The sequence below is a fragment of the Sinohyriopsis cumingii genome, chromosome 15 (genome assembly GCF_028554795.1).
Source record: "Sinohyriopsis cumingii isolate HCF-2022 chromosome 15, ASM2855479v2, whole genome shotgun sequence".
Lineage (NCBI taxonomy): Eukaryota > Metazoa > Mollusca > Bivalvia > Unionida > Unionidae > Sinohyriopsis > Sinohyriopsis cumingii.
In genome coordinates, this window is record NC_142975.1 from 50,842,322 (window position 1) to 50,859,309 (window position 16,988).

The following is a 16,988-nucleotide window of genomic DNA, read 5'->3' on the forward strand; positions in this document are numbered from 1 at the left end:
GCCATTAAATACCTTTCTGTTTCTTACACCTTACTTGTATACTATAGCAAGTAAATCTTTTTAAGTTTTATTGATTTGTTAAAAAAGTGTCATAGTCTCTATGGTACTGGAACTGCAACATATTTTTTTCTTCTTTTAATTATATATCATAAATGAACATACTTGTTCTTTAACCATTAACATTGTTGATGTTCAGCTCCAGTTTAATTCCTCCCAAAATGCATACAGTGACACATGCTTCGTTTGTGTGTACAATTTGAGAAGCTTCCCCAGTCATCTTAGTTACATTTTACTGATCTTGTTTATAGAACAAAAAAGGTCACTGACAGTGGTCTTGGAGTTGAATTGTATATGGGGTTGAAATGTCTGGGCTGTAGTGTCTTTGGGGTTGAAATGTCCTGGGCTCGAAATGTCTTGGGGTTGAAATGTCTGATAGCCATTTAAAAAAAAAAGAAGACTTATTCCAGCCATTTTACATTCATAAGAGCAATAAAGCTGCTTAGCTGGACAGTTTGCACTGTTATTCACAGCATTGACTGGTTATGTATCTAATTCTCCTCATTAATACAATGAATTTGTAAGACATTTTCAAGTTGAAGAGACCAGTCTATTTTCGAAAAAATGTATTATATACAAACAACTGCTATTAATAACATTCATGAATATCTCTGATGTGTTTTCTATAAAATGTGCATATACTAACTGATAGCCTTTGTTTCTAAAATTTTCTCACAAAATATTTGTAATTAATATGGGTTTCAACACTAGTAATGTGAATGACACATAATACACCTGCCCAATGTTTAATAGTCCTGTATTTAGGCACTTGACACACCAAACTCCCTGTGCAGAAACCATGTTTCTTACTGGACTTACCACAACAAACCCTCTGACTCTAAGACCGCAGAATCTATAAGATTTTTTACTACATTAAGTGCAAGACATTCACAATGTTAGGTCAAGGAATTTAGTCTACAGCCAAAGTTATTCCTCCAAAACCTGTTTTATTTTAAGCTACATGAACCTTGACCTTTGACCCCTAAATCAAAAGATGTTTTCCATACCTGACATGTAAGCCCTCCACAAATTCTGGTCAATGTGTGTGTGTGTGATTTGGATTTTTAACGTAGCTTGAACAATTTTTCAGTCATATCGCTACGATGTCTGCAGTTTGGCAGTTTATAGTCAGGTCTAGCACTGGGGCATCATGCCGCAGACATGGAGCATGATGTCCCACCCAGTCACATTATCCTGACACCAGGCCGACCAGTCCTAACACTAACCTCTTAATGCTGAGCGCCAAGCGAGGCAGCTGTTAGTACCATTTTTTAAGTCTTTGGTATGACTCAATCGGGGATCAAACCCACGACCTCCTGCATCCGTGGCGGACGCTCTAACTACTAGGCCACTGGAGCGGTCAAATTCTGGTCAAGGTATATAATCTAGAACAAGCTAATATGCAAACAACATTTTTCACTTTTCACAGTGACCTTGACTGTTTACTTTGTGACTCCCAAATCCATAGGTGAGTCATCCACCAACTTTGGTGTAGGCACACAGTTGATAACTGAAATTTTTGTTCAGAAACCATTTTTTCTTCCATCAGATGTGATGCAGAACTAATGTTATTGTGTGGAAACCCTTCTTCTATCTTAGGTCACAAGTAACTTGATCTTTTATGATTTGACTCCAAAACTGATAGACTTCTTACCGACTCCAAGTGCAAGTCATCTACAGGGTCTGGAAACTTGATTGTGAAGAACACAAGTTACCATGCAATAACCATGTTCTTCATTCAATGACCTTGATCTTATGACCCTGAAATTGATAGGGTTCCTCCTTAGACCAAGTGCAAGCCATCTAAAAAGTCTGGGCAACTGTAGATAGGAGGCAGCTCAATTTATTATTCAGAATCGTAATTGGTAACAGACAGAGAGAAAGACATCATAACATAATATGCCCCACCCTGTAATAAAAGGAAAAATACAGCTTTTGATTGCTCTACTTCATTTTATTTTAATCAATGTATCTAAAGGTGTAATCCATGCACAGGCACAGTGCAAGACATAATTCACAGTATAAATCATAAGGATCATGCTAAAATTGTAATGGTTAGCAGTTACAATAATTGTAGGCATAAATAAAAATTGGAGATATTCTTAAAAGACATTTTACAACAATACTTGTGTCTGCTTTGCAGTATACATCTTGGATGCCAGTAAACTGTTTGCAATGTGCTATAGGTTGCTTTAAAGACTAAGGCCCTGATTTAAATGGGAGTGGGCTACCCTTTAGTCTGAATTTTGATGTAAACAGCTCTTCTCCATATTATCTGATTGGCTGTCAGCCACTGGCAAGTAATCTGACTGGGGCTAGCCACTGGAAACTAACTAATTCAGTAAATGACTGTTGAAGTTTAACACCCAACATACCAGCTGTTTGTATTTACTTGCTACAGAGAGAGGCCATTATTTATTACACAATTTGAATAATCAATATGTCTTTTCTTATTATACCTTATTATTCCTTGGTACAAATCGTTAGGGAACTAAGTTCCACCAACCCAGTCTATCACAATTCGCATGTAACAGGTTCAAACTACCACTTATACAGGATGCACCAGCTCTAACCTAAGGTCTTTAATTAAGCTCAAACTTAGAGTACGCATAAGCAATAAAATCATTTATTTCTCAAAACTATTACTATGTTTACCAACTCAATATATCGCATGAAATTAGCCCAAGGTTGCATTACCAAGCAAGCAAGCATTGAAAAATCGTCCATTCCTTAAATAATCAACATTGAGACTTTATATGTTTCTTGAAAATCAAAACCTACAGATCATCTAAGTTTGCTACATACAATATTTTATTTGTTACTGAATACTAAGGCCTTCAAAACAGAAAAATAACCTAATACAATTGAAGGATTTTAAAAAATCAGCACATCACCTGCTAACACGAAAACCCGTATTCATCTATCAATGCTGCATAGGTTTTCTTGATTGTATTTAGCATGTTACACGTATATCAGGATCTATACAATAAATATCCTTAGCAAAAATTAGGCACAAAAACAATACACATTCAATGTAACAATTTTTATTTTTTAAGGCTCAAAAAATCTTTACATTTATTTAAGGCTTTAAAAATCTTCTCAAGTGCAATTACTGGTGTCAGAATGATTGGAGAATTACTTATGCAAATAATGTTCCTGATGAATTTGATTTTGATGTAATTCTCCAATCAAATTATTTAGAATACTGATAGTCAGGCAGGGATAGAACAAAACTGGAGTGACATTGATATTTGATGATCATAAAGCAATTACCAATATTATTCCAATTAAGCTAAATTACAGTTGTAATGTCTCAATCTTTATGTCCTTAAACAGGATTAAGAACAAAATCATACAATGTTTCTACAGATACCACTTTATCAATTATAGAGTATTTTGATGAAAATAATTCCATCTGGTTTAAGTCCTACCACTAGATGTGAAAAATGTAAAAAAACATTATGCTCCATTGGTGAGACTTAAAGTCTGTTATTCTTTTATGATACAGTTTAATGGTAAAGGCACTGGACTGCTATTTGCTTGTACCTATTGATTTTTCTCTTTTTATTATATAAAAAATATTTGCCTGTTTATGCAAGAGTGACATAACTAAACAGAAATTACCTACCGCTGGAGTTTTATTGAACTTAAGGCAAGATATGAACAAATTATGTTCCACTGACATCTTTTATGATACAAAAGTTTAATGGTAAAGGCACTGACTGCTATTTGCTTGTACCACTTCAGTTTTCAAATTTTATTTTATATATAAAAGATATTTGCCTGTTTATGCAAGAGTAATGTAGAGAGATACAAATAATGTAAAGTATGTAATGGCTACACTATTCCTTCTAAAACTTATGACATCACAGTTAAAAAATGATTTTAATATTAACATTTTGTTGCCTTAGAGTGTTACAAGTCTGATAACTATGTAGATCAATTATAAGCTTTCTGTGAAAAAACCGCTGAAACATAGTGAGATTCAATTATTTTGTTTCTTATATATATATATATATATATATATATATATATATATATATATATATATATATATATATATATATGTATGACAATTAACTAAGGTTATCCAAAAATGTTGTTTTTTTTTAACTTTCAAAATGAAAAATCACGCAGACACTGTACTACAGCTGCTGTTATTGTTCAAAATTATCAGTAATAATCAGAAATTAAAGGAAACATATATCTATTGATAAGTACAGGGAGATCTTAAAGATTCAAGGGCAAAATTCAATGGTAATATACTGGGAGAAATTCAATGGTCAGGTACAGGGAAAAATTCAATATTAAAGTGGAACTAGATTACAGATGACAGTCAGGTTACCACAAAATTATGTCCTGTTTGGACAGGTGGCTTCCATACTGAGATGAAATATGTGAGTCAATTTACTAAGGTTATCCCAAAAATATGTACATTTATTTTCTTAAAACTTGGATATAGCCTTGTAAATATGTGCTGCATACAGCTTACAAAAGTCTTTGGAGTGAAACTTTTAAAATATCGAAAATAAGGTTTAGCATTCATAAACATTTAACAGTGATGTTTACAAAAAATCAACCTCCACATATTTCACTTCATACACTAATGTCTTCTGCATCTGTTTGCAAAACCACTGCGATAAGGTGGTACTATTTGAAGATGCTGGAAAGATAGCCAAGTTACTTTTCAAAACAGAAATCACAGAGACACAGTACTGTATGGCTGTTATTGTTCAAAATTACCAGTAATAATCAGAAATTATGGGAAAAAATTATATCAATTGATAAGTACAGGGAGAATTTAAATATTCAAGGTAAAAATTTAATGGTAATGTACTGGGAGAAATTCAATAGTCAAGTACAGGGAGAAATCATTCTTAAAGTTAAACTAGTTTACAAATGACACACAGGTGACCTCAAAATTATATCTTGTTGCACAGATTACTTTCATATCCTGATGAAATATGAGAGTCAATTTATGAGCATATACAACTGTCCTTTATCAGCAGGTGCATTTTATTTGGAGGCAGCTGCAAAGGAAGGTTTCACTATATATATTTGATTCAATGAAATGCACTTTGAATCTTCTACTTAAAAGGCCTAGGTCTATTACAACCGGCAATATGAAGCTGTATATGAAATGATATTGTCTGCAATTATTATGGTTTAATAATTTCAACTATTATGTATAATAACTTCAATTTTTATGTTTAATAGATTATTTATGTTTAATAATTTCAATTATAAAAAGTTTAGTAACATTAATTATTATGCACAGAAACATCAATTATGTTTAATAACTTCAATTATTTGTTAAGTTAACATTCAGACAGCATGAACAATTCTTTTTTACGACCCTGGGTAGAGATGGGTTAATAAAACATAGTGAGACCTTCAAAGAATTAGAAATGATGAAATTCAACTGAGCTTGCAGCATTTTATTTTATTTTGGAAAACTAGTGGTAGTAGCCTCCAGTTAAAGATCAAATTCTGTATTCAATATCAGTACGGTGAAATTCAAATTATGCGATGTAGCTAAATTTAATACCTACAACATAAGGCTCACATTAATAAACATCGTAGTTAATGTCCCGACCATACTAGGCAGGTTAACTTCTTTGACTTTATTTGGGAACTCTCCACTTTGGAGATGCATTGTCTCTCCTGCCATGTTCATTAAACCATATGCTAGAGTAATTTTTGAGACTGATTTAAACAATAAGTTTAAATGCTAACATAATTAACAAGACATCTGATATGCATAGTAGAAAGTTCCATGAAAACCTTGATACAGGAAGCCATTTAAAGCCAGTCTAGAACGGAAAGATTTTCAAGATCTGACAAATTAGAAAAATGTTCATGGAACACAGCTACCCACCACAGAACCTGAAATGACCTTAATGCAAAATTTAACCCAAGTGTGATGCACAGATAACACTATAGGCCACTACCACTAGCATGGTACAGCATAACAATAAAGGGTGTGTACATAGTAAGGCATGTGTTGGTAAGTATTTAATCTAATATGGTAGTCATGTTTGTGAAACTTTATTCTAGTTAGCACAGTAAAACAGATCATACTCGTATGGCACTTAGATCTATATTAATATATTTATACACTCCACAAGTTTTTTCATCCTTGATTTTGTAAGCGTAATCTCAAGTGAACAAAGGAAATTCATTCCTATGGTGATGGCATACATTTCAATCGTTTAAATGCAGCCTTTTCCAGACTTTCTCTGTGATTTGGATGGGCAATCTTGATCAATTCATAAGCTCGCTGCCGCATGCTTTTACCAAACAAATAGGCAATCCCAAATTCTGTCACAACATAATGTACATGTGCTCTTGTGGTGACAACTCCACTTCCTGGAAATAGATATTATGAAAATAATAATGCTTTTTAAGAAATAAATCTATATCATATTTTTCCATATTACACTAAAGTACTAACTTTTCAAAGTATCAAAAATAATGTCACGTCATACAATACAAAGTCATAGCTGATGTACAAAAGCATAAAAATGTACACGAAATTCATTTTACTGTAATATTTTTGGTTTTAATTATTATTTTAAAAAATCATTACTTCTAATCATGTGATAAAATATATTATATCTGGCTCATTTAAAAATACATGAAATTTGTTTACATCTAAATCTTGTGCTTGTCATGATGCCCACTCCATATATCCTTCTAACAAGACTTAAACAAGAGACTTTCAATTCAGGAGGAGTAGTGACAGCAACAAGATTTTCAAGATAGCTGTTGGAGTGGCCATATTGGATGTCAGATCTGCACCGTTTTCATTTAGAACCAACTAGACATCATAAGAGGTCTTTTAATAAAAACTCCATGTTGATATGACTGTTCATTCAGGATGAGTATTGATAACAAAATGACCTAGCAGAACCATTTTCATTTAGAATGTGTGTGCAAAATTTCATGGCAATCCTCCATGTAGTCAAGAAGGGGTAGTGATGAGAAACTTATTCTAAATCATAGACAGAAAAAGATATTCCCATATTCCTGGTCTATGGTCAGTAGATGAGAATTCCACAGAATGCTGTGTCTTGCCTGCTCTACCATAGCATAATCTAAAAATTGGCATAGTCACTTGAATAAGCTTGGTAGGTCAATGTGAATGTAGCTTGCTGGAGTCATTAATATCTCTAACAAACATATGCTACTCAATTTCATGACTCAACACACAATAGCATCTAAGAAACTAGACTAGATGAAAAAGCTTAATGTAATTGGTGGAATGTAAAAAGTAGTTAGCATGAATAGTACTGTCCAAGATGAATATACACATCAAGTACCTTGATTATACACATGATGGAAACAGAAACTTAGCATATTTAATCCCACGTGCAATATAGGTCACAGTTACCAATTTATGCATATAGTGAGTAGTGACCTCCAAGATGAAGTATGATGACAGTGCAAACAATGTTGTCAAACTCTGCAAAATTCAAGAAAAAGTCATTTGAAGGCACTGATACTCTAATGGTCGAAAAGAAATGTCATGAATCCAAGATACCTTTTCTTCTTTTTAACTGATCTCAGATATTCTTGCTGATCATGATGGTTGGCATATTGGATGCAAGTTTAGCCCCATATTCTTTTAATACCAACTAAAATTATTCTGGTGAAAACCCCATGTTGATATGATGATATACTCAGGAAGAATAGCAGTAAGATTTTCAAGATGGCTGCCATGGTGGCCATATTCCATATTATTGTGGCATAATTTTTACTTAGGACCAAAGAGGCATCATAAGAAGTAGAGTAGTGACAACCAATATTTTCAATATGGCCACCAAGTCAGCTATACTGAGGATCAGACTAGATCCAACTTCGTTTAGGAGTAACCAGACATCATGAAGTCTTCTGCTGAAAACCCAATGTCAATATGACATTTTTGTTCAGGCAGAATATCAATAAAGGTTTTCAAGATGGGTAAGTGGTGATAATTTTGGATGTCACCTAAACACCATTTTCATATAAGGATCCAGACTTAATAAAAATCTCCATTATGAATCGTCTGGAGGAGTGGTAACAAGATTTTCAAGATGGCCATTTTGTGGACATACAGGTTATCCAAGCAGCACCATTTTCATTGGAACAAACTAGACCTTGAGATGTGTGTGTGTGTGCTCGTTAGATTTTTAATGTAGCTTTAACACATTTTCAGTGATATTGCTATGATGTCTGCAGTGTGGCAGTTTGTCATGATGTCTAGCACTGAGGCAGCATGATGCAAACATGTGGCATCACGTCCCACCCAGTCACATTATTCTGACAACAGGCTTGCCAGGCATAGCATAATGCTGAGTTCTAAGCAAGGCAGCTGCTGGTACCATTTTTGTACGAGTTTTTGGTATGGCTCAGCTGGGGTTTGAACCCGCAACCTCCCGCATCTGAGGCAGATGCTCTAACCACTTAGGCCACTGGAGCAGTTGAGATGAATGTGTATAAAGTTTCATGACAATCCACCAAATAATTTAGAAGAAACAGTGATAAAACATTGTGCAATGATGGAAATGACTAAGGACAGACAAAAAGCTATCCCACAAGTTCTCCTGATCTATGACTGGTTGAGATAAAAACATAATGCTGATGATAGCAACAATGTCATCAGAAAAATAATCCCTATGTTTCGCAGGCAAAACTCCTGAACAAGAAAATGAGAGCAATTACTATAATCAGAGTTGCATACAAATACAGATAATTAGATAATCAACTCATTTATTGACAGGTGATCCACGATAAGCAAGCTGTGACAACCAGACGAAGAAAAAAAAAGAAAAAACAATTTAAAATCTCCATGATTTCCATCACATCGTTGAGCAAAATAAAATCTAGAGTTCGACATCCAACATTAATATGAAATGACACTTTTATAGATGAGGGCAAAATCAGTATTGTAAACCTATACTTTAGTTCATGTATGCAATCACTGACCTTCCTTCAGTGTGGGAACAATCTTGGTTTCTCCCCTCGAGGTAGTGGAGGGCATTGCTATGATTGGTTTTCCTTTTCCATCCAGACTCAGAGCGGCTCCTCTGATAAAGTCAATCTGGCCACCAAATCCTGTGAAAAAAATGAGAATAACTTTAAATCTATTTCAGATCTCTTCCACAGTCATATTGTGTACCATATTTAAATCAGCCCTGACCACTCTTTTCACAATAATACAGAAGCCTAAATTCCCCTTCCCCCCAACTAAAACATTTATTAATGAAGAAAAATAAAATAAAGAAAAACAAAATAAAATATATATATATATATATCAAATATATGTGAATAAAATTACCGGAATATATTCTCTCTCCAATGGAATCAGCACACACCTGTCCTGTCAGATCCACTTCAATACAGGAGTTTATAGCTGTGACCTTGGGATTCTGGCAGATAACAGAGGTACTGTTTGTGAAGGCCACATCACACATTTCTACAAGGCAAAGAAACCTTTATTAAAAAGCTTGTCATAAATTAGTGGGTTAAGCTGTCTGACAATGTGACTGAAATCTGATCTTAATACTGTGGTCAGCTCTGAAACACTCTACATCGGATGTCATGTATAAACTAATGGTAAGCCCATTCCTTTCATACAGCTGTACTGCATATATGTAATAACAAGCCCATGACTGAAGATAAGATCATTCCCCTCATACTGTTATACTGTATTTATGTAATAACAAGCCCATGACTGAAGATCAGACCATTCCCCTCATACAGCAGTACTGTATTTATGTAATGACAAGCCCATGACTGAAGATAAGACCATTCCCCTCATACAGCAGTACTGTATTTATGTAATAACAAGCCAAGACTGAAGATAAGACCATTCCCTCATACTGTTATACTGTATTTATGTAATGACAAACCCATGACTGAAGATAAGACCATTCCCCTCATACAGCTGTACTGTATTTATGTAATAACAAGCCCATGACTGAAGATAAGACCATTCCCCTTATACAGCAGTACTGTATTTATGTAATGACAAGCCCATGACTGAAGATAAGACCATTCCCCTCATACAGCAGTACTGTATTTATGTAATGACAAGCCCATGACTGAAGATAAGACCATTCTCCTCATACAGCAGAACTGTATTTATGTAATAACAAGCCCAAGACTGAAGATAAGACCATTCCCCTCATACTGTTATACTGTATTTATGTAAAGACAAACCCATAACTGAAGATAAGACCATTCCCCTCATACAGCTGTACTGTATTTATGTAATGACAAGCCCATGACTGAAGATAAGACCATTCCCCTCATACTGTTATACTGTATTTATGTAATGACAAGCCCATGACTGAAGATAAGACCATTCCCTTCATACAGCAGTACTGTATTTATGTAATAACAAGCCCAAGACTTAAGATAAGACCATTCCCCTCATACAGCAGTACTGTATTTATGTAATAACAAGCCAAGACTGAAGATAAGACCATTCCCCTCATACTATTATACTGTATTTATGTAATGACAAGCCCATGACTGAAGATAAGACCATTCCCCTCATACTGTTATACTGTATTTATGTAATGACAAGCCCATGACTGAAGATAAGACCATTCCCCTCATACTGCTGTACTGTATTTAATAACAAGCCCAAGACTTAAGATAAGACCATTCCCCTCATACAGCAGTACTGTATTTATGTATTAAGCCCATGACTGAAGATAAGACCATTCCCCTCATACAGCAGTACTGTATTTATGTAATAACAAGCCCAAGACTGAAGATAAGACCATTCCCCTCATACTGTTATACTGTATTTATGTAATGACAAGCCCATGACTGAAGATCAGACCATTCCCCTCATACAGCATTACTGTATTTATATAATGACAAGACCATGACTGAAGGTAAGACCATTCCCCTTATACAGCTATACAGTATTTATGTAATAAGCCAAAGATTAAAGATAAGCCCATTCCTCTCATACAACTGTACTGTATTTATGCAATGACAAACTCATGACTTAAGATAAGCCCATTACCCTAGTACATATGTACTCTATTTATCTGATGATAAGCCCATGATCGATGAAGTGCCCATAACCCTAGCACAGATGTATTGTATTTATCCAATGATAAAGCCATGACTGATGAAAAGCCCATTCCACTACTACACATGTACTGTTGTTGTTGTTGTTGTGGGGTTTAACGCCATTTTTCAGCACACTATAGGCTATACACTGCAGCCAGTATTAATGGTGGAGGAAGAATCCGGGAAAACCCCCAAGAAGAACCACCAACCCATGAGCACATGTACTATATTTATCTATTAAAAAGCTCATTTCCCTAATACAAACGTACTGTATTTATCTATTGACAAGCATATTACTGATAAGATCATTCGCTGTGTACAGTTGAAACATATTTACTAATAAGGCCATGTCTGATGATAATCTGATGCTTGATGGTACATCCATTTTCCTTGTACATCTGTATGGTATTTATCCAATGAAAAGCCCTAGATTGATGAAATGCACAGTATCCTAGTACAGATGTGCTGTATTATCCAATGACAAGCCCATGATTGAAAAAAAGTCGTTACCATTTTTAAAACAAATCTGATAAGTATTTACAAAGAATATGTTTATTTCATAAAAAGCCCAAACACCTTCTGGTAAGAAATATAAGGCAGACAAATGGTCTTATCCTGTGAGAAATACTGTATACAAATTAAAACTGTCATAACTTGAAACCTTCCTGTCCAACTGTTGCAAACTTTTCAGGAAATACTGAAAGCTTATTTTACTTTCAATAGATGCTTTGAACATGATAAAGAGTTTTCTTTATGTAAATTAATGTTGATAATATTAGGTCAATCTATTTATGCTCTAGCAGTCCATCAATGACCTTATAAGCAGTCAATCAAAATGACACAGTCTAACAAGCAGCCAATCAAAACAACAATGTCTAATAAGCAGCCAATCAATATGACACTGTCTAGTAAGTAACCAATCAAAATGACAGTCAAATTTTCAAGTCAATCAATTTCAAGGGACTTCACAGAAGAAAACAAAAGAAATATATGGTAGTTTTGATTGGTTTGACAATCTTGGAATGCTACACATATTCAGAACTGGAATCATTTTGACATTATTTCTAACTATGAAACTACTTCAGATTCTAATGGTGTAGTATAAAGCATTCAAATGTACTGTTAAGATATGATTTCAATCAGTCTGTTTAGCTGAGTTTGTTTGGTAAATATAAATACAGGAAGCTTGACAAGTAATGATGTAATCACAGTTTTTTTCTTCTCCTTTCATCTGAAATATGTCAAAAGCATCAATATAGTGAAATTTTGTTTTAACTGATCTCAAGATACAATAAAGATTCATTCAGTGGTCAATTTTAATGTATCAACAGATTAATAACCAAGACTGAGAAAGAAGGGAGGGGTGGGAGGGTTTCCACCCATATCTCTAAAGTGTATGGTTTCCGTCTCCATACAAGTCTGAGACCCATCTTCCATTCAGTCTGAGGCAGAATTATTACATTATTTCAACTTGTAAAACAATATTGGATTTTACTCATCACTTTTTTTTTAAATACAAAATTTATTCTCCTAACATGGGACATTAACTTGAATTCATTTGCGGTAGCCAATATATATAATAGTTTGTACTTATTGAGATTCTTAGCAATGTAGTTCCACAATCTATATTTGCAACATTTCTTGTGTAGGAGTAAATAAACACAGAGATTATTATTAAATCAGGATTATCAAATGGATCAGAAGTATTATGATAATTCAATTATGATAATTCAATTAATACAAATGTAACACAATCTGAGCTGTAGATCTTGTTGCAGACTCATGTAATGTTTTTAATACTGCATCAAAAGCGAGGCCACATGCCTGGATAATAAAGCCCTGACATTTGATTTAAAAAAACAATAAAACAATGTTCTACTGATAACATTTACAAATGAATAGCATCAATTACAATTAAATAATAGGCAGATACAGAGTCTTTCTTCAATCAAAAAGCATTTACATAATAATTCACCTTAGAAGCTGGCTTTTTTGTATGGTGCAATGATTTCATACTAGCCTATTGTCAGCCCTAATCTGTGTCAGTGTGCATGTCAAGCATTGTGTTCACCTCATCTGGGATCAAAATTTGTTTAGCTATTCTGAGATGAAGGGTTTCAGTTTACTGAGTAAAATATGATACTACAAAAGGAAATAAACAGGACTAAAAAAAACACGTGGGTTGAGAAAATTCTGGTACACTATGATTTTGTTATCGAGCAGTTTCACTATATATATATATATATATATATATATATATATATATATATATATATATATATATATATATATATATATAAATAAAACATGAACAAATTATTTTTTACAAATCAGCCATTGTCAGCATGCTAGGAATACAAAGCATACTTTAGTTAGAATGGTTCACTTTTCCTCAGTCCTTATGATGTATCTCCATATGAAAGGACACAATTCTACAGGCAAAGGCATATTTTAGTTACACTGGATTACTGTTCCTAGTCCTTATGACACATCTACTTACACAGATGACCACAAGGACAAATGCTTGTGAAACTAAGCTAACTGCAAAACTTAAATTGAAATCACAGAAGCAAGAAACATGAGAAAAACTGATCCAGCTGTGATCACACAGTTAACAAGTCATCTACATAACTATTTCTTATTACAGATGTGTTTGGCAAACTGAAATAAATGCAAATATTAACCAAAGTACTGATGTAGTGATGGACGGACTGAAGGATGGATGGATATATGGACGGACAGACTTGAAGACCAAAATTGCTTTAAAACTAGAAAATTTACAATTTTCAATTTAAAGAATGAAAAAACACATATAATAACAGTGAATTAGATTTGCTTACCTACAAATGGGTTATTGTTCATGAAATTATAAAGTTTATTTGTCCCGACTGAAAAGCTGCTGACTATCTTGCCGGTCATTATAGCCTTTTCTGTATTAGTGATGGCACCTTTCTCCACAAGGTCCACAACACCATCACTAAACATCTCTGAATGGACACCCAGATTTTTATGATTACCCAGCTGGGCCAATACTGCATCAGGGATTGAGCCAATACCTGCAAATAAGAAAATTAACTGATATTAAGGGCACACTGATTTTATACGATTCATGGGAAAAAACAATAAAGCCAATTTGAACCAAAGGTCAATTTTGTAATGAAAATAAAAGGTTACTGATCTAACATGGAATCACTGCCAAGTAAATGATACCAAAATCAACAAGTGCTGCCCGTGAACAGACATGTGAGTTGTGGTGTAGCTTTTGCCTGAAGATGAAACACCTGGAATCCTGGCATGTAAGAGTAAACACTCGAAGTTTCTAGTAATATATTATACCTAAACTTTAGCTGAATAACAACTTGTACAGAACATATATAGTTTACAAAAAGTTCAACACAGGACCTTAATATTGTTGTCTTTTATGTTGCCAGTTATACCACAGCAAACATCATGTCATTTACAAACAAGGCAGAAAAAGTTTCCAAGTTCATTAGGGAGACTGAGGATGTATATAGATGCATTGGTTTTTATTGGTGGCTGTTTTTTTAACAACACTTTCAACACATAAGTGGCTATATCATGCCAAGGAAATGGGAATTAACTGGCTTTCCCATGGTCACACCATCTTGGGCAGGTATCAAACCCACAACCTTTGATTATGAGTCTTGTGCTCTATCAATAGAGCAATCACAGCTCCTTAAAACTGCAAACAACAAAGATATAGATCTGCAATAACATAATGCACCTGCAGATCAGGGTCTATCTTGTTTGTTCTACTGATTACTCCTAGTAAACTGCAGACTCAGATCTGCCAGTGCATTATGCAATGGCAGATCTAGGTCTATGCAGTTTACAGCTGGACTTGACATATAAGAGAGTATATACAGTGTGTACAAATATCTTGGAATCTAGATCCATCATTGTATGGACACAAGACTATGGTACTGTGAATGACTGAGTTCTGTAGAATGTAGAGCATCAATGTATCCACACTGTCTCTGATTAGTTTAAAAATCTTAAACATGAAACTCTAACACAGAAATTTAAAGCTGATATTGCCTTGCTGCCACCCCAAAAGTCATACCTACCTTTTACTATGCTGAGGATGGCAAGACAAAAGGTACTGTAAAAAATTCTGCAATGGGACATTTTCTAGTCTAAAACAATCAGGACTAGACAAATTCTATTCCTGACTATAAAGCAGACCATAATATACCTCTAGATGATCAACTTTTGAAAATCTTAAGCAAAAGATCACAATGTTGACAAAATCAATGTCGTGGCTGCTATCGGGAAACTGATATCAAGCTATACCTCAATTTCTTATACCGTATTTTACGTCATTTTTTGGAACCAGTTTCTTATGTACGCAGTCTATTAAAAAAAATTCTAAATTATATTTTGTATACATATTGTTGTTATATAGAAGCTTGTTTAATTAGTGAGAAGCTGTACTTCTGTACAAGTCTTAAATTGGAAGATCAACATGCTCGAGAAATGAAAACTAAATTCTCAAGTTTGTTGTTGTTGTTCTAGGGTTTAACGCCATTTTTCAGCACAAGATAGCCTATACATGGCGGTCAGTATAACTGGTGGAGGAAGAACCCTGGAAAACCCAGGGAAGAACCACAAGAAGCTACTCTCAAGTTTGAACTGAGTTTTAGTTTTGTGGGTCTTTTTAAAAGCATCAAATTTAAATCTGGGATTTAAATGTGTTCTGATATGCAGAGTTGAGGGGTTTCAGTTTACTAGGAAAAAATGATGATAATAAAGGGAATATTCAGGACTTAAAATAAAATTTGGGTGGAGTGGATTCCAGTATACTAAAGTTTTTGTTTTCGGGAACTTTCCACTACAACGTGATTTACTGTAGAAATAAAAACCTGATGTATGTGATCAATGAGCCAGTCTGACTACTTCAATATTATCAATTTGACAGATGATTTTTAAAAAAAATACAACGATGTCAAGCACATATGAATTCGACATGAATATGGTATCTTTCTGTGTTGTTTCAATGAAGTGCTTTATCTTAATGTACAAGTACCTGTATAAATCTGTGGCTAGTAAAATGTAGGATTCAGTGTCAACACTTCCTATTTTTGTCAACATGCTCTGTAATGTCAACACAATGTCTTTCACATGGTGTCAGCTGTAGTGTAAACTTGATCATCCCACTTTACATTTTTTAGATTACAACTTATCAACAATTAACATATACATAGAAGATTCATCTGTTATAAGGTAATGACAATTTAATTTTTTTTGGTGGGGGGGGACAAGCCAATTATTTTCAGCTAAGATATTTTGTTGTCTCATGATAAGTTATTTTCCCCAAACAATATACTGGATATAATATGGTGACATTTTGCTACAAATCAACAAGATAATTTTTACAAACTACTGATGGAAAGAACATTAAATTGTTTGTTCCTAATATAACTGTGGTAACTATCACAATATCTTCAGAAATACTGTTGTATACTATGGCACAAAATGTTTGCAGTACCAGCTCTACTTACAGTGTGATCATACAAACATCCCATACATTTAGGAAAATATAATTATTATAGTTGTGTATGACATTTACATGCAAAAACATGGAATGCATGCTAATTTAATAATGACAGCCACACAGATCTTCTGGAATTCTTAATAATGATGGGTTCTTTATATTTTCAAATGATCATAACCCAAGAACAAAAGAAAAGAATTTCCTGGGAATGAAGTGAGCAAATTGTCAGTAAATCATGCAACTCCAATATTTACCTGATCAGGTTAATATTAGGAAATTGCTGACCAAGGGCAATAATTCTTTCCACTGCCACGTAGCACTAGTTTTAAGTGTAGAAAAAAAT

The 16,988-nt window shown here is 34.0% G+C and overlaps 1 protein-coding gene across 1 annotated transcript in view; it reads right to left on the bottom strand.

Annotated features, from left to right (window-relative positions):
- Positions 1–1,990: 1,990 nt before the first annotated feature.
- LOC149781785 (succinyl-CoA:acetate/propanoyl-CoA:succinate CoA transferase-like) overlaps positions 1,991–16,988 on the bottom strand; it is a 31,168-nt gene continuing 16,170 nt past the window's right edge. The window contains exons 5-8 of the mRNA XM_089935944.1: positions 13,971–14,186; positions 9,377–9,514; positions 9,025–9,153; positions 1,991–6,426 (exon numbers count right to left, since the gene is read on the bottom strand). Of these exons, the coding sequence (XP_089792070.1) occupies positions 6,242–6,426; positions 9,025–9,153; positions 9,377–9,514; positions 13,971–14,186 (668 nt within the window). The 3' untranslated portion in view covers positions 1,991–6,241. The remainder of the gene's footprint in view (positions 6,427–9,024; positions 9,154–9,376; positions 9,515–13,970; positions 14,187–16,988) is intronic.